Source organism: Gymnoscopelus braueri, assembly GCF_963280865.1.
Source record: "Gymnoscopelus braueri genome assembly, chromosome: 10".
Classification (NCBI taxonomy): Eukaryota; Metazoa; Chordata; class Actinopteri; order Myctophiformes; family Myctophidae; genus Gymnoscopelus; species Gymnoscopelus braueri.
Window position 1 is genome coordinate 47837852 of NC_137611.1, and position 24549 is coordinate 47862400.

The following is a 24549-nucleotide window of genomic DNA, read 5'->3' on the forward strand; positions in this document are numbered from 1 at the left end:
TGCTGTCGGGCAGAAACCTTGCATCTCCATATTTCAATAACATAATAATAATGAAAAACTAAAAACCGTGGCATGCAAAAGTAGTGAAAATAGACAATCTACAAGCTCACAAGACGTGACAATGTTCCTTCCTATGCCCAATATGTAAAAGCGGTTAAGTGTGTCTGTTGGTTTTAAACTATTAAAACCAATGGAAATTATTAACTAACTACATTCGATCCATTGGAACACAGGTAATTTTTCCCCTTTATTTATTTCCTGAAAAGTAACAGTGCAGCTCTGCAGTACCATGTAATAATAATAATTCATAATGTAGTCCCCTATAGTTATTTCAAGGGGGGTATTTGTACATTTGCACATATTTGCTCTACGTCAGTGGTTCTCAAACTTTTTCAGGTCAAGGACCCCCAAAATGATATGTATTTGGCCACGGACCCCAATCTCAAAAAAAATTGTTCCAGGGACCCCCAGAAGCAAAGATTTGAGTTACAAATGTTTGCTTTAAAAATATATATATTCAAAGATTTGCACGTAAGTTTAAAAAAAAATCTAAATAGCAGATCTACAAGCTCATAGAGAGAAGTTGGAATGAGTATATCTGAGGCTTGATTTAGGCTCAAACCTTTTGAAAAACGTTTGAGGGACATAAACGATATGATATTAAATATTAAATATGTTTTTTAAATTCATGGTGTAGATCCTTTAAAGTGGTTGAAATTAATTGTGATGCTATATTAACAGATTTTGTTGGGGACCCCCTGGAACCCCCCGCCCAAGGACCCCTAGGGGTCCGCGGACCCCACTTTGAGAACCAATGCTTCACATTCAACCCATGCTAACTATTAGGAGCAGTGGGGAAGTTATGATGGCACTGGGGGAGCAGTTAGAGGTTAAGTAGTCTCTGGAGAGAAGGCTGTTGGCTCACATCATTTACAAATGCTTCCGTCACGTAATACAGTCTGTACAGTATAGGAGCACTGAAACTGTCCAAGACCACTGTTGCCAGATTTTGCAAGAGAAACAAGCGGTCAGGTCTTCAAAAAACAAGCCTAAAAGAAGTGACTACTGGGCAGCATGATCACACACACTGCAAATTGATCAGCTATTTAAAAAATAAATAAGTCTAGTATGGGGTCACTGGCACCGGCACAACATATGCTCTGTGTCCGCGGACACATACATGTTAATTTGGGGGTCCTTGACATAAAAATGTTTGAGAACTACAGGTTTAAACAACATTAGGAATAAAGCCCAAATAACCGAAACCACCAATATTTACAAGCGATTTTTACAGAAAAACAAGGCCAAAGTTGCTTATAATAAGGGGACATGGCAACACTGTTCAAGACTCTAAAGCGGATGCCCCCCCCACCACACACACACACACACACACACACACACACACACACACACACACACACAGAGTGTCCAAAGTCCAATTACAGTGTAAGTATTTAGCAGACGCTCTTATCTACACAGCGGAGCAGAGTCAGCATGAACTCTAGTCAATAAACAGTCACACAAGTAGGGTGCAAAGAGGACAATGTACTGCCTTAAAGAAACTACACACACACACACACACACACACCAATGTTTCCTTATACAGTGGTTCTCAAAGTGGAGTCTATAGACTATTTTCAAATAAATCTGGGGGGGGGGGGGGGTTCTGAATACTTTTGTGACATTTTCACAACACACATCATGTATGGGAGGTCCCTAGCACAAAATCATTTCAGACGGGGGTCCGCCACCAAATACATATTCATATGGTGGTCCTTGGCGTGAAAATGTTTGGAAACCACTGACTTACGTAGTCGATCTATATCCTGAACTGTACAGTGCTGCGTACATACATTTGTTTCTAGCTCGTTTTATTTGACACTTGCTTTGGCAAAGTCAATGTACGGTACGTTTCCCACGTCAATTAAAGGGCAAGACCACTTTGGTAGAGGTGTGGGTTGTGTAGTTACCTTGCCATGATGTAACTCCAAAGGTGGACAAGAAATCAAAAATAATTGCTCCATTGATTAGAAATTGATAATTCAAAATATGCTCCCCATTGACTTACATTGTACGGTAAAACAGCTCTCAAAGTCACTCTTTTAGCACATAAACGAACGCAAACAAAGTTGATTCAGACAATATAGAACATCACCAAACCCAGTACTGTTTATCTTTTTAATAAAAATGTTAACCTCCAGTTGATTTTGCTAGTTTTATTAAAAAAGAAAACCCGGACTGGATCTCTGGATCCAGATCCGGATCTTCAAATAGTAAAATCAACAGGAAGTTGACATTTTTATTAAAAAAACAAACAGTACTGGGTTTGGTGATGTTCTATATCTCTGCTGTTCGGCCGGAACCAGCTAAATCCAAAATGGTAATTGTTCAGGAAATGAAAAACAAAATATAAATTTTTCAGAAAATGAAGAAAACCTTATATTTTTAAAACAAAGCAATACTGCCTCATCAAACTTGGTATTGTGACTTTATATATTATCAGATACTTGCATGTGTCATTATATTATCACCACTTTACCCAAATCCAGTGCAAGTGGAGTTAGGAGGTTTTGTCCATCATTGATAAGAACAGCTGGCAATGGATCTCAAAGCTCACAACACATCACAACGCATTGTGAGCTTGGAGATCAGCTATTTATGGTGAGCGCCATCCTCATATACAAAGTATAGATCAAGCTGAATTCTGTACTTAAACAACTTTTATTTTAACATGCATTGTAAACAACCATGGATCTAACTGTTACCACTGTTGTTCTTCTACAGTTGAGTGCAACAAACAATTCTGACTCAATACTCAATCATGTATTTAACAAAAGCGATCATGGTACACCAACAATAAATAAATGGCATATAAATACAAAATACATTCATGAAAAATAGAATCTGTCAAATATGTAGCCTACTGCACTAACAATAACAACCACAGTTGAATTTACCTATCATATACCTATCAACATTTTATTATCACACTGTTGTGTGTTGCGTGTGTGTGGTGGGTGTTTCTTAGTGCTTTAGATTGTCATAAAAGCTGTGAAAGTATTTTGGCATGATCTCCTTGAGCTCTTGGAGATGTTTGAAACAAACTCCTGCACACACTCATTCTCTGTCCATTAACATTTAAAAAGAAAACACGAGCAGATGACTTTGTGAAGACACCCTTCTCCTCTTTACTGGGGTGACATCTATCAAACCTTGCACATACATTCTCTTCTCTTCCCAGTTTATGTTCTCCCAAAAGCATTGAAAAATCTTCTCCCTGTCTGCCTCATACAGAGCAGAGCTTCTCGAGAGCCTGAGAGGAGGGGGGAGTTGTTTGTTTTTGACGGACAGTTTGAGGGTCCAATGGAGTTAGGAGTTTTCGTCAGAGGCGCTTTTTAATACTTTTCATATGTTGTTATTAAAAAAAAAATTACACAGATGTAGATGGGGTTCAATAGCGTTGATTTATGAAAAAAAATGGAGTTAGCTGGTCCCGGCTGGACACTGACGATGGTCTGAATCAGCTTTGTTTGTGTTCGTTTATGTGCTAAAAGAATGACTTTGAGAGCTGTTTCACTGTACAATGTAAGTCAATGAGGAGCATATTTTGAATTATCAATTTCTAATCAATGGAGTAATTATTTTTGATTTCTTGTCCACCTTTGGAGTTACATCATGGCAAGGTAACTACACAACCCAAACCTCTACCAAAGTGGTCTTGCCCTTTAAGCCACTTTGAATTGAATTGAACATTGTTGTCCAAAACCAATGAGCTGTACTATTGTGCATTCGAAAGGTGTAACAACGAAACCTTGCAAAACCATGGCTACAGTTGTAGCTGTGACACTGGTTCTCAATGTGGAGTCCGGGGGAACCCCCAGTGGTCCTCAGGGGGGGGGGGGGGGTTCCAGGGGGTCCACAACAAAACGAGGGAAGTGAGTTTGTTTTTCGGCTATTCGAAAGTAGCTGGTCTACAAGCTCACAACGTGTCACGATGTGAAGTTGTAATTAAGCTTGTAGATCGGCTATTTTCAAATAATTGATAATACATCTTCTCTTATAGGGGTCCCATGTGTGTATGTATACTTAATGTAGGTAGATAGATAGATAGATAGATAGATAGATAGATAGATAGATAGATAGATAGATAGATAGATAGATAGATAGACCCACCTACTGTATATAAAACCCTTGCAAACCCATGACTACAGTGGTACTATAGAGGATCAGGCAGATTGCATAAACTATGGGCCTCATAAAAGGAATGTAGTTTGGCACAATGATTGCAATGACATCATTATAACACGCACGCACGAGCACATACACACACACACACACACAGATTAAGCTGTACTCATATATTTTACTTAAGTAAAAGTGAAAGTAGCAATACCACAATATAAAAATACTCTGTTACAAGTAAAAGGCCTGTGTTCAAAATGCTACTTGAGTAAAAGTGCAAAAATATTGGCATCAAAATATACTTAAAGTACCAAAAGTAAAAGTACTAAAAATAGCAGATCTACAAGCTCACAACACGTCGCGATGTGACGCATTGTGAGCTTGTAGATCGGCTATTTTCATGTATGTTTTATAATGTAATCATTTATATCTGCAAAGTAACTAGTAACTAAAGTTTTCAAATAATTGTAGTGGAGTAAGTACAATATTTGCCTCTGAGATGTAGTGGAGTAGAAGTAAAAGTACTGAAAATTGGAACTACTCCAGTAAAGTAAAAAATACCTCAATTTTACTTAAGTACAGTACTTGAGTACATGTACTTAGTTACTTTACACCACTGACACACACACACACACACACACACACACACACACACACACACACACACACACACACACACACCTTATGAGAGTCCATTATCATATGCTGCAACAGGGCATTTCACAACCATCCATGCAACAATTGCGACACACGTCAAGAGTGTTTCTGCTTGGGCGGCACTGTTTGGACCATGAGTTTTACATTTCAATGATATCACTATTACAAAGCAGCTGAAACATATCACAGCATAATTGTACTGTGATCACACAACTTGCAGAGTTATTAGATAAGACTAGACAGATAGACAGATAGATCGATAGATAGACTGACTTAAAGGGCAAGACCACTTTGGTAGAGGTTTGGGTTGTGTAGTTACTTTGCCATGATGTAACTCCAAAGGTGGACAAGAAATAAAAAATAATTGCTCCATTGATTAGAAATGGATAATTCAAAATATGCTCCTCATTGACTTACATTGTATGGTAAAACTGCTCTCAAAGTCACTCTTTTAGCACAAAAACGAACGCAAACGAAGTTGATTCAGACAATATAGAACATCACCAAACCCAGTACTGTTTGTTTTTTTAATAAAAATGTCAACTTCCTGTTGATTTGGCCATTTTTAATAAGTAGAAAACCCGGACTGGATCGGCGGATCCGGATCCAGATCTTCAAATAGTAAAATCAACAGGAAGTTGACATTTTTATTAAAAAAACAAACAGTACTGGGTTTGGTGATGCTCTATATTGTCTGAATCAGCTATGTTTGGGTTCATTTTTGTGCTAAAAGAGTGACTTTGAGAGCTGTTTTACCGTACAATGTAAGTCAATGAGGAGCATATTTTGAATTATCAATTTCTAATCAATGGAGCAATTATTTTTGATTTCTTGCCCACCTTTGGAGTTACATCATGGCAAGGTAAATACACAACCCAAACCTCTACTAAAGTGGTCTTACCCTTTAAGACCTCTACACACTGTACGATATTTGACCCGATTTCACTATCGGGGATATTTTTTGGTGTTCGCCAACAAAACCACCAATCTCAGTTAAGATCGGGCATTCCTCGGCGAGGTGTTGATCGCGCAGTGTGTAAGGTACTCAGAGAAGAAACACCCCGATAAAGTACGGTCGGCGAGGGGTTCCCAAACTTGTTGGATAATTGGGGCTATCGGCCCCGATCTAGTGCAAGCTACAGCCAATGAGAGCACATTACAGCCACGCACCGTGGCTAGTCCTCCCGCATAGAACCGCAATATTACCGTCCAGACAGTCCAGTCCTGTATTAGTTAAACATGATAAAACAGATTGATAGAGTGAGCGAGCCTGCTCGACGATGGGGCTGTTCATTATTAGAGAGGAATAGGGCTTGCAGACAGAGAGAGAGAGCTGTGTGTGTGTGACGCACGTATGTATCTCTGAACAGTATTGACAGGTTTGGGCGAGAAATAAGCAACCAGGTCTATGAAAACAAGCCCAACAACTACAACTATAGGCTGCATGGGCACTTTAAACCTATATACAAATAAAATAGCCGATCTACAAGCTCACAACGTGTCGCAGCTATTTTCAAAGAAAAAAAATAACATTAAGAAATAAAGCCAAATAAGCAACTACACTTTGGGAATAAGCTAAAAAGAAATGCAATCACCAATATTTTTTACAAGCAACTCGCTTATAATAAGCGGACACAGCAACACTGCTTCTGATCTGAATTGCACCCAGGTTGACTTTTGAAACGTTTGTTTCAGAGAGGGAGAGAGAGAGAGAAATACAGAGAAATTTAGAATTGTTTAATGTCAATCATTAGCGTCCTGTCTCGGTCTTGTGCATATATCGCGGGAGCCTTTCACGTTTTCGTGAGACGCTTGGAATAAAAACAAATGTATGTATGTATTGGGTCGGGATCACATCGTGGTGAAATATCTTGCAATCAGTGAACCCGTTGCCGACCAATCAATCGTGCGAGAATCACAACGATATATTTAGCCCGATTTCAAGAGAGAAACTTGTGCAATGTGAAATGCTTAACAATCTGTTCACTCGCCGACCATTTCAAATATCGGGCAGTGTGTAGGAGCCCTTAGATTTGCACATACAGGCATGTAGGCATTGGTTCCTCTTTTGTTTTCCATTTAAAATCACTGACAAAGCATGTGGTGTGCGTGTCGTGCGTGTCGTGTGTGTGTGTGTGTGTGTGTGTGTGTGTGTGTGTGTGTGTGTGTGTGTGTGTGTGTGTGTGTGTGTGTGTGTGTGTGTGTGTGTGTGTGTGTGTGTGTGTGTGTGTCAGTGGTGTAAAGTGACTAAGTACATTTACTCAAGTACTGTCCTTAAGTACACTTTTGAGGAATTTTTACTTCACTGGAGAATTCACAATTTAATACTTTTACTCCTACTCCACTACATCTCAGGAGCAAATGTTATACTTTTACTCCACTACAATTATTTGAAAACTTTAGTGACTAGATATTTTATATATTTTGATTATTACAAAACATAGGCTACATTAACAACTTCAGCCAATACTTAGGCTATTTGAAAATAGCCGATCTACAAGCTCACAATGTGTCGTAAAGCAACGCATTGTGAGCTTATCATTTCTTATAATTTCACTGAGCTTGTAGAGCTGCTATTTTTAAACATTTGGAAACTTGTGAAATAGGACATTCTGAGTACTCTTACTTTCAGTACTTAAGTATATTTTAATGCAAATACTTTTGTACATTTAGTTGTAACAGAGTATTTCTACATCGTGGTATTGGTACTTTTACTTAAAGTACAAAATGTGAGTACTTCTTCCACCACTGGGTGTGTGTGTGTGTGTGTGTGTGTGTGTGTGTGTGTGTGTGTGTGTGTGTGTGTGTGTGTGTGTGTGTGTGTGTGTGTGTGTGTGTGTATAATGTTTTGTATACAAAGCAAAGAGGCCTGCCATAGTCCAATATGTCAACACCAGCAGAGAAAACCCCACCACCACAACAACAACAACAATAACAACCACAATAACAACAATGCGTTGCACAGGAACGCCTTGTGAGCTTGTAGATCTGCTATTTTCAAATAGCTTGTTTTCATAGACCGGTTGCTTGTTTCTCTCGCAAAACCTGGCAACGCTGGATCTAAGCTCTCGTTGTCGGCTAGCGACACCATCTCACGTCGTAGTAGATAAAGGTGGTGTTAAGCGATGCCATGGTAATCAATGAAGACGTACTCAAGTCGTGCACAGTGGCATTTGCATCTGCAAGCACGCACTGACACACACACACACACACACACACACACACACACACACACGCTTACCCGCTGGCATGGCGATCGGGGAGGGTTAAACCAGGCAGTCTCTGTGGTTGTTGTGAGCGGCGGCGATCGAACCGACATGGAGCTTTTTTTTGTCTATAGTCTCTCTCATCCACCGGGGACCGGGAGGGGGGGAGCGGGTGTTCCCTGACCAGCCTGTCCGCCCTTCAGCTCACTTCATCCGGGGAGGATTCGGTCGTCACCCCGCTGTAGCTGCTCTTCCTCCGGAGGTTCCCAAAAAAAAAAAAAAAAAAAACACTGCAGTTTTTTTTGACAGTTACGTGTGTGCGCGGAAAAAAAAATAAAAAAAATAAGTGTGTTTGTGTGTGTGTGATCGCGCACGCGTGCGTGTCAATCTGACAGGCTGATCGGCTATGCAAATGTTGCCGTTGTGTTGTTGTTCCAACGGACAGTGTGATCGCACCGATACAGTGAGTGTAGCAGTTATGTTGATGTAAATACCTGTGGACGGTAGAGCGACCTTGTCAACACACACAGAGAGAGAGAGATTAGAGCGTGCAGATTACTACACTCTGGCTTCCTGTTAATAGAGCTGCTTTGCACTCTTCAACGCGGAAGTAATGTTATCACACTAGTGGTGGAAAAAGTACTTTTTTTTTTTTTACTTGAGTAAAAGTATCGATACAGCAACGTAGATATACTTTGTTGCAAGAGAATTCGGTCCGGAATTCAACATTCACTTGAGTACAAGTACAAAAGTATTGGTATTAAAATGTACTTAAAGTACCAAAAGTAAAAGTATTATGCAGAATGTCCCATTTCACAAGTTTTCAAATGTATAAAAATAAATTTCAAATGGCCGAAATGTATATAGGGTTGAAGTTGGTAATGTATGTTTTGTAAAAATATAGTAATAATATTATTAATAATAATAATAATAATAATAAAAGTATTAATAATAATGGAGTAAAAGTACAATATTTGTACAATATTTGCCTCTGAGATGTAGTGGAGTAGAAGTAAAAGTACAGACAATTGGAAATACTCCAGTAAAGTAAAGATAACTCAAAATTGTACTTAAGTACATTAGGAGTAAATGTACTGACTGAGTTACTTTACACCACTGTTATCACACTCTGTGATGGAATATTTTAACCCTCCTGGTCAAAATGTTACTCAACTTTGCCAGTAACATTTTTTACTTGAATACTGGAGTGTTTGCTGTAAAATAAATGTGTATGTATTAAAACAGTGCATGGTTTTAAAATATATTTAAGTACTGGAGTTTATTTATTGATGTATTTATGTATTTATTTATCAATTTATTCATCTATTTATTTTCACTTTTTTGAGAAATGTTAAAACTTAAACAAATTTAAATAGGGCGTAAGTGGTCAATTTCAATGTAGCCTACTTTCTTTTCATCCTAGAAATGTAGTGGAGTCAAAAGTACAACATTTGAAATGTAGAGTGAAAGTCATAAGCTTCTTAAGATGACAACAATAATAATAACAATAATAATCAAGTAAAGTACAATAGGCCTACTCCAAAAATGTAGGCTACTTAAAGGACGACTTCTATCTTCAGATAATTGGTCCTCACTAATGTTCATGATAAATTGGTACCATCTTTTTTCTACTCGGTCTGTGTCTCATAGGAGAGCTGTGGACAGTTCAGAAACCCGCCTACCAGTGACATCATCGTTAGGCAGATTTATTTTATTCAAACAAGATTTCAAAATGTTTTAATTAGATTTTCATTAACACATTGCCTGCTAAGGACGTAAGCATACGTCTTTTCAACAAATAAAAAAAGAATGATCCCTCGACGCTCAGAGAAGGAATGGACGGATGTGACGTCATCCCAAAAAACAGCACCTCCGGATGAATTAATTAAATAATACCTGGTAGTGAATGTGTTGAGATATGCGGTACACACATGCAGACAGACACACATACAAGGATTTTGAGCATGTATAGAGGAATGAATAGAAATGGTGCAGTGCTTGTCCTCAAGCGGGTATTATTTGTACTCCTCCCTGTTATCAGGGTACTTGAAGGATAAATCTATGACATGCATATACAGTAGATAGCGCACCAACTTGGGAGAGTTCGGTGGTATCCATATATGGTCAAGTGTTTCAACCAATCAGCTTAAAGTTCAGGGGTCTACATATTTGGGCATGAATGGGACATTGGGACACGTACACGCTACACGCAGGCATGCGCACAGAGATTCCTGGCTTTATAAATGGAAACTTGTCAACATCATTTCGTAAAAAAAAAAAAAAAGAATTGCACAACAAGGAGTTCAACTGGACCGGGAAAGGTTCTGCTGTTCTATCTGCCTGGATCTGCTGAAGCATCTAGTGAGTGTTCCCCGTGGACACAACTACTGCAATAGGTGCATCAATGTATACTGGAACTAGGATGATCAAAGAGGGAGATGCAGCTGTCCACAGTGCAGACAGGATGTTCTTACAAAGACCTGTTCTGAAGAAAAACACCTTGTTGGCTGAGGTGGTGGAGAGCCTGAAGAGGACAGAACCAAGACTTGGAAGAAAAACGCAGAAGCTGGAGTAAAGTTGACTGTTTACTGTCGTCTGTTTTCTCTCCAAAGTACAATTTTGTAAAACTGAAATACAAACATCAAAAGGGACATATCACAGAAAATCCAGTAAAACTTTGGTCTTAATAACTTAAAATAAAGAACAGTCAGCCTGTAGAATCAATAGAAAAAGACTCGCTCACTGCATAAAAATTAACATTCTAAACACAAACATCATGAATTGATCAATTGACCAAATAAATCGCAACTATGAGACTAGATGAACTTACAGACGATGTACTTCTTAGGCATGAAAGCAGGAAAAGTCAAGGCTGAGTTGTAAAATGGTAAATAAATGGTGCATTTATATAATGGTGCTTTTATCCAAAGCGCTTTACATAGATTGTGCATTACTTTCACTCATTCACACACACATTCATACACCGATGGCGGAGGAAACCATGCAAGGCACCAACCTGCTCCTCGGGAGCAATTAGGGGTTCAGCGTCTTGCTCAAGGACACTTCGACACTAACTCTGGGGGAGCCCCCCAGCCCGGGATCGAACTGGGAACCTTGCGGTTTCCAGTTCACTCTACCTGGCCACTCTACCCCTGTGCCACTGCCGCCCTAAGTTGTGCTGAACAGACATTTGACTGACCTCATGGCCTAGAGCTAGGCTTATTTATAGGGAACACATAATTACTTATGGCCAGTGATGAGCTGTGGATTTTTGAGCCAGGGGGGCTCTATTTTATGACGTCACGTGCACGCTCGTGCACATAGCCGATCAGCTCAGTGCTAGTTGAAATACTGTATTCAATATGTGATTTTTAATGTAATTATATTTCTTATTATTTAGTTGCATTTGTTAATTTGTTGTTTTTATTTTTGTTTCAATTAATTAATTATTTTATTTTCCTTTTATTTGTATATAAAAGCCCTTTACATAGATTCACCCACACATAAGTACTTAAAATAATCAACTTGTCTTTACTTGAATTACTTTTTTTAAGACTTACATTGCTTTCAAAACAGTGGTTTTAAAACAAGTTAAAATAAAATATACACTTTTGCTACTCACCAAAACAAAGACGGTTTTATGGAGTTGAAAGCCTACTCTACTAAATGGGAACACTGTGAGCCCCCACCTCACGTCTAAAATACACTTTTTGGCCGGAAAAGAAAACATTTCACCGGAATTAAAACATGTTTTTGTTCCTATTGACCAGATTCTTCCTTCCAGGGAAATATTAAATTTTCTGGCCAAAAAGTGTATTTTAGACGTGAGGTTGGGGGCTCACAGTGTTCCCACTTAGTAGAGTAGGCTTTCAACACCATAAAACCGTCTTTGCTTTGGTGAGTAGCAAAAGTGTATTTTTTTTTTTTACTGCAGACGAGAGGCTGTGCTACCGCGGTGCGAGGGGAAATAATCGAAAGTACCATAGTGTTAAGGAGAACTCCTTCTAACGGACCAGAGCTAGACAGGGATAACTTTGTGAGTGTCTGGTAGGCTACAGCTCTTGATCTTGGGTCCTTTGCTAAGCGATTAACCCTTTCACACTCTGCTGCAGTGACACATTCAATTCAAGTCCATGGCTTTTCTCGAGTAGCCTAATGTTATGCAAAGCAGCCTGGTTGAGGCTATTGTTTAAGGTGTTAAAGACCGCCGATGACGGTGCGTGCATGTGGAGCGCCCAGTCCCCATAGCTGTCTTGGAGCTAAGGGGGCGCCGCCCCTGTGAGCACCCCCTACAGCTCATCCCTGCTTATGGCAAACAGCTGTGTAGTTGACAAGAGGTCATGATGACTTGCTTAATTGCTCATGGCTAACAGCTGTAGAATGAATGCTTGGCAATTAGTGGAAAATAACTGCAATACCTCAAACAACCACTAGATGGGTAACATACTAAGCTGAGACAGAACATGACACCCCCCATACAGGGCTGAAACCGGAGGAGGCGACGGAGGAGGTGCAGAGGGCGGTGTTGAAACACATGCTCTACCGCTGCATAAAATGCTGGGCGTTCCAGGTATTAAAGTTCCAACCTGAGTGGCTTGCCTCCGGTGGTTAAGTACTACAACCTGGCCAAGTCACACTGTGGCTGTCTGAAACCAGACAAGAAGTACTTCATAGACAACGTTGTGTGTTTGTACGACCCACAGAGAGATGTCCTTTTTCCGGGACAACAAGACATGTGCGAAGTTGCTCTGGTGCTTCAAGTGTCGCAAAATGTCCGTCCGGCAAGTCCATGCAGACGGCTCGATGGTGTACTTTAACTTGGATCAAAACCAACACTCGCACGCGGGATGGGAAGTGCGGCTGCGGTTTCAAACACTACTGGGAGGGGAAGGAGTACGACAACAACCCTGTGGTCCTCCCCATCACCCTGGAGTGGGGGGAGGAGGGACGGGACTGGGTGTACTGGTTCCAGGACGAGGCGGACGTGTCGCTGAACAGCAACGTGTACGACGTGGCAAAGAAGCTGGTCACCAAAGACTTCCTGGGGGAATTTGGGAGCGAGACCCTGGTGCAGAAGATGGTGAACAAAATCCTCCTCATCACCACCAAGAACCCAGACAAGTATAACCGCATGGATGGAGCGCCCCGGGCAGCGCCACACCTTGTATGCCCAGCAGCAGGTGACGACCAACGGCCAGCCGACCTGGGCTGCCGTGGTAAGTGGTCTCAGATGGGTGGACTGTGAACACCTTTTTCAAGTGGGTCCTGATCAAGAAAAGGTTGAGAACCATTGATTGATTGAAAAAATACTTTATTAGTCAAAAATGTAAACAGCACGGAAATACAGTAAAACTCTTGGGCTAAAATGATAACACAAAAATGTCCTGATGACTTGTTTCTGTTGTGGTCCTATGTATTCAATTCAGCAACAGAGCATAGAATATTAACACATGAATACATGTCATCAACAAATAGCCATATTTACAGAGTAGAAAAAAGGAAAACTGGCGGCAGTGTATGATTCTCATTTAAAGGGTATTTAAGATCTATCTCCACTTGTAGTTTTCTGACAGGTGCTTTTTTCAGGACGGTTTTGAGCTTGTGGATCTGCTTGTGGATCTGCTGTTTTCATATTTTTGAAAATATTTAACACAAATCCTGTAACGGGGTCGCTGGCACAATTATTTTTCCGATGGGGGTCCGCGGCCAAAAAACATACCAATTTGGTGGTCCCTTGACATGAAAAAGTTTGAGAATCACTGCTCTATACAGATACGACATCTGCCATTGGCATTTCAGTGGGAAGTCAAGGGTAAGTCCAAGCTTTGTCATGGGGAAAGGGGGACATTTGCCAGGTGTGAAATGGAGTCATTTCTCGTTCCATCTTCCATCATGGAAGTGTGAAGAGGCCGGCTGTCGTGTCTGAACCTCCGACTTCCGCTTCAATTCAAAGACGTATCACCTCCAGAGGTTATCTGACGACACTGTTATTGTCAGCTGCATCACAGGTGACAACACACAAATAGTCATTTCATATTTGCCATTACGTCATCACACAAGGACATCACCATGCTGTCATCACAACCAAATTGTAATAAAGTAACCTCATTTAGGCATGCCCTGTCATTTGGGCACCTTCCCAAGTAAATGTGTAACAATTTGTTAGAGGAGTAAATCTTCAAATGGCACAGCAAGGGGTTCAAGTGGACCAAGAACAGTTCAGCTGTTCTATCTGTCTGGATCTATTAAAGCATCCGGTGACTGTTCCCTGTGGACACAACTACTGCAGTATGTGCCTTGAGGGATACTGGAGCCAGGATGATCAAAGAGAGAGATTCAGCTGTCCACAGTGCAGACAGACGTTCAACCCAAGACCTGTTCTGAGGCAAAACAACATGTTGGCCGACATGATGGATATACTGAAGAAAATAGCGCTCCAAGCGGCTCCTCCTGATCACTGCTATGCTGGACCTGGAGATGTGGCCTGTGATTCGTGCGCTGGGAGAAAACTGAGAGCTGTGAAGACTTGTCTTCAGTGTCAGGTCTCTTTCTGTGACACTCACATTCAGCCTCACTATCAATCTCCCGCCTTTCAGAAACACAGGCTGGACGAAGCCTCCAACAAGTTTCATGAGAACATCTGTGTGGAAGAACATGAAGGGTATGATGTGATCTCAGTTGCGATCTCAGAGCTTCATATCAGTCAGCAGAACATCCAGCAGCAAATAATCCAGGAGAGAGAGAGGGGCGTGAGGGTGCTCCCGGAACCCAGGACCAGAGCTGAGTTTTTAGAATATTCGTGTCCAATCACACTGGATCCAAACACAGCAAATCGATACCTGTGTCTGTCTAAAGAGAACAGAAAAGTAACAAAGATGAAGCAACAACAATCACATCCTCATCATCCAGAGAGATTCCTTGGATTGTATCAGGTTCTGAGTAAAGAGGGTCTGACCGGACGCTGTTACTGGGAGGTAGAGTGGAGCGGGACATCCGTAAATATAGCGGTCTCATATAAAGAAATCAGCAGAGACTATCCTGATAATAGATTTGGATTCAATGATAAGTCTTGGTCTTTACAACACTGGACTGGAGACTTCACAAGTTGTGTTTTCAGACACAATAAACTTGGTGCTGAGATCACAGGTCATGTGTACCCCAGAGTAGGAATGTACCTGGATCACAGTGCAGGTTCTCTGTCTTTCTACAGTGTCCACAGTGACACCATGACTCTCCTCCACAGAGTCCAGACCACATTCACCCAGCCCCTCTATGTTGGTTTCCAGCTTTCTGATCGAACCACAATTGAGTTGTGTGGCCTCAATTAGATCAGGCTTTGTCTCTCACGACCCCAGAATAGTTTATTCATAATTATGTGTCTCTGCCAGATCATGTCTTTGCCCCCGTTTGTCTGTGTCCAGGGCTAATTTAGCAAAATGGGAAATTAGCTAAATCCATTTTTATAGTCTCTGGTATGATCCAAGACAAATAGAATAGCAAGACCCGCCATCTTTACGGCATAACATAGTTAAAAACTATGTTATGCCGTAATGGATGGATATTACAAATATCCCCAACAGAAACCATTATTCATATATTATTCAGACTACACAGGGTAAAATACATAAAAACGGATATTTGTGACTTCCTGTATCTGCGTCATGTAGTCGCCGCCTCTTTAGTAGAACGGAATTAGATTGGAGTCTATTCATTCCAATGTCAGAGTGAACGTGAACACAGCTTCTAAACAATTCTTCAGCCCCAGGCTCACTGGACTCAATATTGGACCCAATCGCCACAAACCACACGATTTCCCTAACATTCTGACACCATAATGGCTTTTTTTCTGAGAGACAAGACAACTTTGTTCTCTGTCCCAACAACACACTCTCACGAGATCTAGTGACAGTAAACATAGATCTGTTGTCATTTGTGCACCATTCCGCCTCTAGTGCTTAAAATTGTGATGGTAGATTTTCCAAATATCCACCATCTTTGGTATGACCCGGCCGGGGCATTCAACCCCGACCTCCCAAAGGCGGACACTCTAACCAAAAGGCCACTGAACTGGTTAGTGTCATTGACCCATCCTAACTATTAGGAGCAGTGCTGCATGCCATTAAGATTAAACACTATATACAGTACTTTGTTGACCGGAGTCCCCCAGGGGTCTATGCCAGTGTTTCCCAAGCTTAAAGCTCGTGACCCAAAAGATAAATCTGGTCTCTCCCCACGGGACCCAAACTTACCGCATTAATACATTAGAAATGAATCACTTCAGTCCTATAAAAAAAATAATAATATGAAAACAGCCACTATGCTCACAATCTACAAGCTCACAATGCTTTGTGATGTGACGCATGTTAAGCTTGTAGACAGGCTATTTCCACCATTTCTTAATTATCATTATAGATTTTTTAATATATTATTTTTTTCTGAAATCCTTTTGAAAAAATATTGGATTTTATTCACATTTAGGAAACATAAAATATTTTGAAATAATGAAAATGTGTTTTTTTTTCATACCATAGCTTTAATATCTAGGACCCCAATCTACACCCTAAAATCCTCTCAGAGTTACATACCCATAAGGGTGCATTTGGACCCCTGGTGGTCCGGACACTGACAGAGGGTAGAAGGGGATTCTACTTAACTCAAGGTCTGACACGGATTCAGATTGCATTTGAGAGAGAGAGTAGCTTGAGGTCTATGCATTCCTGTGCCTACACGAGGGACAAAGATGAAAAGTTCATAACAATAATATGAAATATATATAAATATAGAAACAGGAACAGAGACTATAGGAACTCAAGAACCAGGCGGAACACACACGTACACGCACACACACACACACACACACACACACACACACACACACACACACACACACACACACACACACACACACACACACACACACCCCCCCCCCCCACCATGTCTACCTCTGAGACCCAAATTCCACGCTCTAAAGTCCTCTGTGTTAATTTGAGCCTGAGTGTGTACAAATGTACACATTTGTATATACACTCTGATTTACAGAAGTGTGATGTACCATTTGGTTCCTAACTATTAGTCATTCATTTAGGCACGCCCTGGAACCCCCGGGACCTGACGCCGAGAACTGGCGTGTTGGTTGCTCCCAACCAAGTTCTGCTGAAAAGACCCCCCATATTCAATCCCCAGACCCCCTCACCGCCCGCTTTAAAAGGTAAACATTATTGGACTTCATTATGTCCTAGAGCTGTTCAGTAGGCCTATTTAATCGAGCTGTGGATATATTTTCAACACAAATGCCTGCTGCTTCAATGCGACAAAGTGGGTTAACTAACAAGGCTTTATTGAAAACAGCTGAGAAACCTGCACATTTAACCACAGAGAAAAGTGTTCATGCTTTTGTAGAGGTCTGTGTCATCTTTTTTTGTCCGTGTCCCTTTTATACCCATATATGGAGATCTCCATTCATGCCTATATGTGGGTATATCGGTCGGATCGGTGAGACTGTCACAGACGACTTGGGGACGTCTGTGACGTGCGTGCCGAGTTTGAAGTCGGTCGGTCGGACGGTTCTCGAGATACGTGAACTACAGACGTACATACTGTACAGATGTACAGGTATTTTGACATTTACCATAATGATGTTTTATATATTTAAAATATGTGAAAGAGAAAGTCAGTCGCAGTCTGTCCACGCTGGCATCTTGTCCGACTACGGAGTCAAACGTTAGATATGTATGGCGATTCTTTTAAACAAAAACGTTTTTTTCTTCTTTAAAACCTTAAAAAAATATGTTTTCATAGTGATACCAATACATTTTAAACAACTTGAAATATGTTATGTTAGTTCCATTGATCCAAGCAGGAACATAATCAATTGATTGATCATTTAAATAAACATGCTCTGAAAATGCATGCAGAGCACCCATCTGACCACTTAACACGGCAACCTATAGGCTGCCGTGTTAAGTGGCCAGATAAGTGGCCAGATAAGTGGTCAGATAGGTGGTCGGCGGACGCTTTCAAGATTCACAAGTGGGCCCTGATCCAGAACTGGTTGAGATGACTGATGTCATAGACTGGCCACGGCTACACAGCGTTATTAGACCCCGTCTTGTTTCTTGTAACGTCAACGTTCTCAGAGTCCAAAAAGTAAACTGTTCTTTGATGTACAGTAAATAAAACAACCTCGAAAACCACTAGGCATGTAACGCCAATTGTTATCGCGATAGCGCAATATCAACTAGAAAAAGTGCTCCTCGGAGCACAGGTCTCCGCCAGGTCATGTATACAGGTTATTGTGGGCCAGCAAAGTTCGGAATGCGCCAGTCAGCATGGAATATGAAAAATCGGACGGATCTGTCCTCATCACTTGACTAAAGGGATCATGTGTACTGATTTGCGTGAAATTTGGATAATATAAAAACTAAAATGTTCTACATAAGTCGGCCTCCTGGTGGCGCTATAAAAGGCAGATGTGAAAAATGCAGGGCAAGGGTTTTTTCTTGGCCTCTAGGGAGTGCACATGCAAAGGTTTACACAGATCGGTGCAGTTATAGGTAAAAACACGAATCGGCCCGTTATAGCGCCACCATGAGGCTGATTTGAAACATTTCAAGTGCCCTTTCTTCCTTGGCCTAGTGGGAATGTGTGCAAATTTCACGGAAATCGCACAAAATCTTACTTTGTTCAAAACGCAGCACTCCTGCAAACTTTGGAAACCAATCTTAGCCAATCAGGATGGAATATGAAGAATCTGAAAGACCCGTTTTGTTTAATGACTATAATAGAGATACTGTGTACTGATTTGTGTGATGTTTGGACAAAGTCTGTAGGAGTAGGCCTACTGTAAAAACAAGTTGTACATTATTTTGTGTGCAAAACTCAGCCTCTGGTGGCATTATAACAGGCCCATGTGAAAGATTTGGGGCAGAGGTTCTACTCTGGCATCAAGGGAGTGTGCACAGTTTCGCTGCGATCAAGCCAACAGTGCCAGAAATTAGCTGTTCACAGATGGACGAACGGACATGGTGCAAAACAATGTCTCCATCATCCCCTGAATTTAATAAATGCATTTCCTTTCGGGAAATATATACTGTCTGATATCATTGATGTTTACGTTTGAGAATATCACAATTTGACAATGTCATTAACAATTTATGATGCCTGCAAATCATGGATAACGCACCCTCCAGTTCTGATGCTGTATATTGTTCATCAGTGGTTCTGAAACATGTTCATGTCAAGGACCTTAAAATGTATAAGTCTGAGAATATGCCGTGCCAGGGACCACCTTAAGAGGATTTGTGTTGTTAAATGTTATATTAAAAAAATCCTCATGTTTCTTAACACATTGCGTGCCAATCGCGTAGTTCTACGCGAAGTGGTAATTTTTTCTCTCGCAGTGACACATTTCATTGTAGGCCTCCCTCGCAGTGACACATTTCATTGTAGCACACCGGAAACGGAAATAGAATGTCAGAAGATTTTCGTTCCCACCCGCCGCCGCTCTAAAGCTTCCCCTAATCCGCCATTATCTCCGGTGTTGTTTTTCTCCGCGCTTCACGCTGTTTAATAGAAACTGCGACTACTGCAAAATGGACGATCGCCGATTGAACATTTCTTCTCTGGGCCACTCACACAGCTACCCTGTGTGTCTACAAACAATTGAACGCGCGATCGTAAGGTATTTAGCGAGTTCTGCGGCGAGGTGAAAAAAAAAAAAAAAAAAAAAAATCGCTGGCACTGGTGAGTACATTATGATATTAAACTCTGGCGTGGAATGTGTTAAAAGATTATTTTCATTGTTCTCAAAAATAGCCGATCTACCAGCGCACAAATTATGCTACACCACAATGTGTTGTGAGCTTGTAGATCGGCTTGTTTCAAATAGCTGAAGTATAAAATAGGGTCAACATTGGTAACAACACTGTACCTCATGTTGTTAGGGACCCCCTGGAACCCCCTCGAAGGACCCCCTGGGGGTCCCCGGACCACAGTTTGAGACCCACACTGCAGTAAACATCACGTGAAAGTCCTTTAATCTCTTAGAGACCTTGGCGGCGGGCGCACACACACACACACACACACACACACACACACACACACACACACACACACACACACACACACACACACACACACACACACACACACACACACACACACACACACACACACACACACACACACACACACACACACACACACACACAGGACTTAACCCTGATTAAGAGCTTTGGCTTCCACAGAGGGCCATCCTGTCAAATGACTGACAGCTGCTAAACAGCGACAACAAAGATATATATCCTATTTCAGAAATTAATCTACTGGGAGGAGGAGGGTGGGTGGGGGGGGGGTTAATTTAACTTCTTCTAACTATCTGCACCAGGCCGAGGGGGAATGGCGAGGGCTGGTGGTTACAGGGCCGTCCTCACCAAGCACTATAATTATAATGAAACTGCAACTAATTCATAACTAATATTGTTCACCATTGTCTTTGTTATGGTTGTGGTGTGAACTCTGTATGACCCCTTATGTTTTCTTCCCTGTCTGTCTGTCTGTCATTTGTATTGTTTTTATTTTTTTAACATACAGTATTTGACAACAATGACATGTACTGTACATGTCTCTTTTTGTAACAAGTGCTTTCCAATAGCAAGATGAAATACACATACAGCCATAAGATGTAGGGAAAAACCTGTCAGGTAAAAATAAACAATCAACAATCAAAGAAACTAATAAGATCCAATTAAATTAAAAAAATGTAAAAAAGGAAATACTCGTGCAAGGAAGGGTTTAGCTTTAACCCCTTTTTGTAACTATACCTTTCAGGACGGGAACCCCTTTTGGGGTTCCCGTCCTGAAATAAATATTTGAAGTTTTTCAAAAAACTTAGGTCAGGATTTAGACTACTTGAAAAGGTAAGAAAATCGTAAAAAATGCTGGCAGAGGCTGCAGCCTGTTTTAGGAAACCCCTGGCAGTGAAAGGTGTCAAGGCTGCAAAAACCCAAGACAACCAAGAGAGCCCTATACCTGAGGGTCTGAGGCCACACACATGCTCATATGGGACTTTTTTTTCTCTGAAATTAATTCATTTGAATCCTGAAAAGTAACAGCTTTGGACATATGAGGTTTCCACCCGACAGAGATGATATTTAAGCTGTAACTGGGAGCCTGGCCTTGCCAGGCTGTGAAAGGTAATTAGTCACTTCAAATAGTCAAAATCACTTCAAATAAATCCTGAAACGCAGCAGCAACCAGTAATGGGTGTAACCTTGTTCCCGGGCCTTTTCTCATAGAGAAGAGCCTGGTAACGGCCTAACACAGAGCTTGGCTATTCACCTTATTCCTGGCCCTCCTCCAAGGCGGCGCCATTGCCCCTTTTCTGCTGTTTCATTCGATATCTGTTCACTTCCTCCCTAGTAGACTGCAGGGGTAATGCAGGTAATCAGTGTGTTGCCAGGTTGTGCAAGAGAAACAAGCAACCAGGTCTATGTGAAAATAACAGATCTACAAGCTCAAAACTTGTCACATTGCGTCACGTTGTGAGCTTGTAGATCTGCTATTTTCCAAAAAAAATCCTTCTATTATTTTTAATATCTTTGAAACATTTTAACAACACACATCCTGTTTGGGGGTCTCTGGCACAAACTATGTTCAGATGGTGGTCCGCAGACAAATCCGAGCATGGGATAATATAGTCCTGCATCTAGCTTCTAGGTAATCTTGGCTGCATAATTTGCCAATTTGAAATGAAAGCTTGCCAGGTTGACAGTGAGTATGGTTCCTGCAATAGAGGCCGGCGCCTGGAGGGCGCTCTATTATGTGCAAGGCTAATGATGCGCACGCAACCGCCAAACAGCTTCACGTCTCATCTTCAAAAGACGCTATACGTGTCCACGCTGCTCAACGATATCCTGCCTATGGTCTTTGTTTCTATAACGGCTGAATCGAGGTGTGATCGATGGGGAGAGGCCTCGCTGAACAACGCTGTGTGGGTGGTTATCTAACGTTTGAAAGAGCATAATGCAATAGAGACGACAACAAAGAGAACTGATTGAGTGTACGGTAAGCAGTGGTGGAAAAGGTACTCAAATGTTTTACTTAAGTAAAAGTATCAATACTGCAATGTAGAAATACTCTGTTACAAGTAAAAGTCCCCAATTCAAAATGTACTTGAGTAAAAGTACAAAAGTATTGGCATCACAATGTACTTTCAGTACCAAAAGGAAAAGTAGCCTACTCATTATGCAGAATGTCCCATTTAAATTTTCAAAATGTATACAAATATTTTGAAAATAGCTGATCTACAAGCTCACAACGCGTCGCATCACGACGCGTTGTGAGCTTGTAAATCTGCTATTTTCAAATAGCCTAAATATATACACGGATCTTAAGTGGTTAATGCATGTTCAGTAATAAAAGTCTAAATCTACAAAGTAACTAGTGACTAAAGTTTTCAAATAAAGGTACTGGAGTAAAAGTACAATATTTTGCTCTGAGATGTAGTGGAGTAGAAGTAAAAAAATAGCAGATCTTCAACCTCTCGTGTTGTTGATCTGCTATTTTTGGCTAACGTCCCTGGCACAAAACCTTTTCGGCTGGGGCTCCCCAGAATAGATGCTAAGGGGCAAGTGGTTAACAAAAGTGGCATTTTAAGAGTTTTAAGTGTATTTTGATCATTGTGATATTGTGATGGGATTTAAAAGTAACTTGTTAGTATTCTGTTACGTTACAGGATTACCCTCTGAGAAAAGTAACTGCATGAGCCAAATGTTAAATAACACACACCCCTGTGGAGATGCACTGGGCCCTCAAGTGTATTTCCTATATCGTGCGTCATTCTCCATGATGCGATATCATAGCTCTCTGCCAGAGCCTTGGGCAACGATATAGGAGAGGGGGGAGGGAGAGAGAGATAGAGAGCGAGGTGGGTGGGGCTTTTGAACTTCAGGCAGTACTACTTGTCAACCAGCAGGTGTCCTACTCGGCACCAGGGAGGGTGTAAATGTTACAATGGAAGAGTAGAGAGACCACGTACAACCACTGCACATGTAATAGTTATAAATGTATTAACATATTACTCTACCAAAGAGGTTCTCAAATCATTTTGGGCGGTCCCCAGATGATTAGCTTAATGTGCAACATTGTTTTCTCACTCAACAGTACACACACCACAGTTTAAGTGTATACAGGGTAGCACATTTCTAAGTAGATTGGCTTTACATTTATTTTTAAAATATTTATCTGTGGAACCGAGTCAAACTAAATGTATAATGCCTACAATTCCAAGTGCTTGTGAGGGTGGGGGGTCCCCAGTTCAAATATTAGTTGTGGGGGTCGCGGCCAGAAAAGTTCAGGGTAGGGGGTCGGGTCCCCAGTTCAAATATTAGTTGTGGGGGTCGCGGCCAGAAAAGTTCAGGGTAGGGGGTCGGGTCCCCAGTTCAAATATGATTATTTTGGGGGGGGGGTCGCAGCCTGAAAAGTTTGAGAACCCTTGCTCTACCATATCTCTGCTGTTCGGCCGGAACCAGCTAAATCCAAAATGGTAATTGTTAAGGAAATGAAAAACAAAATATCAATTTTTCAGAAAATGAAGAAAACCTTATATTTTTAAAACAAAGCAATACTGCCTCATCAAACTTGGTATTGTGACTTTATATATTATCAGATACTTGCATGTGTCATTATATTATCACCACTTTACCCAAATCCAGTGCAAGTGGAGTTAGGAGGTTTTGTCCATCATTGATAAGAACAGCTGGCAATGGATCTCAAAGCTCAACACATCACAACGCATTGTGAGCTTGGAGATCAGCTATTTATGGTGAGCGCCATCCTCATATACTATAGATCAAGCTGAATTCTGTACTTAAACAACTTTTATTTTATGCATTGTAAACAACCATGGATCTAACTGTTACCACTGTTGTTCTTCTACAGTTGAGTGCAACAAACAATTCTGCCTCAATACTCAATCATGTATTTAGCAAAAGCGATCATGGCACACCAACAATAAATAAATGGCATATAAATACAAAATACATTCATGAAAAATAGAATCTGTCAAATCTGTAGCCTACTGCACTAACAATAACAACCACAGTTGAATTTACCTATCATACACCTATCAACATTTTATTATCACACTGTTGTGTGTTGTGTGTTGCGTGTGTGTGGTGGGTGTTTCTTAGTGCTTTAGATTGTCATAAAAGCTGTGAAAGTATTTTGGCATGATCTCCTTGAGCTCTTGGAGATGTTTGAAACAAACTCCTGCACACACTCATTCTGTCCATTAACATTTAAAAAGAAAACACGAGCAGATGACCTTTGTGAAGACACCCTTCTCCTCTTTACTGGGGTGACATCTATCAAACCTTGCACATACATTCTCTTCTCTTCCCAGTTTATGTTCTCCCAAAAGCATTGAAAAATCTTCTCCCTGTCTGCCTCATACAGAGCAGAGCTTCTCGAGAGCCTGAGAGGAGGGGGGAGTTGTTTGTTTTTG

General features: G+C 41.0%; 2 protein-coding genes across 2 annotated transcripts in view; one reads left to right on the plus strand and one right to left on the minus strand.

Moving 5' to 3' along the window:
- Positions 1-8615, minus strand: part of efr3a (EFR3 homolog A) — a 140308-nt gene extending 131693 nt beyond the window's left edge. The window contains exon 1 of the mRNA XM_080439405.1: positions 8081-8615. Within this exon, the coding sequence (XP_080295531.1) occupies positions 8081-8090 (10 nt within the window). The 5' untranslated portion in view covers positions 8091-8615. The remainder of the gene's footprint in view (positions 1-8080) is intronic.
- A 5612-nt stretch (positions 8616-14227) lies between these two features.
- On the plus strand, positions 14228-15373 carry LOC308093645 (E3 ubiquitin-protein ligase RNF135-like; the record flags this gene model as incomplete). Its single annotated transcript, XM_080439976.1, has 1 exon — positions 14228-15373. The coding sequence occupies one exon, from the start codon at positions 14228-14230 to the stop codon at positions 15371-15373; it is 1146 nt and encodes a 381-aa protein (XP_080296102.1).
- Positions 15374-24549: the final 9176 nt, after the last annotated feature.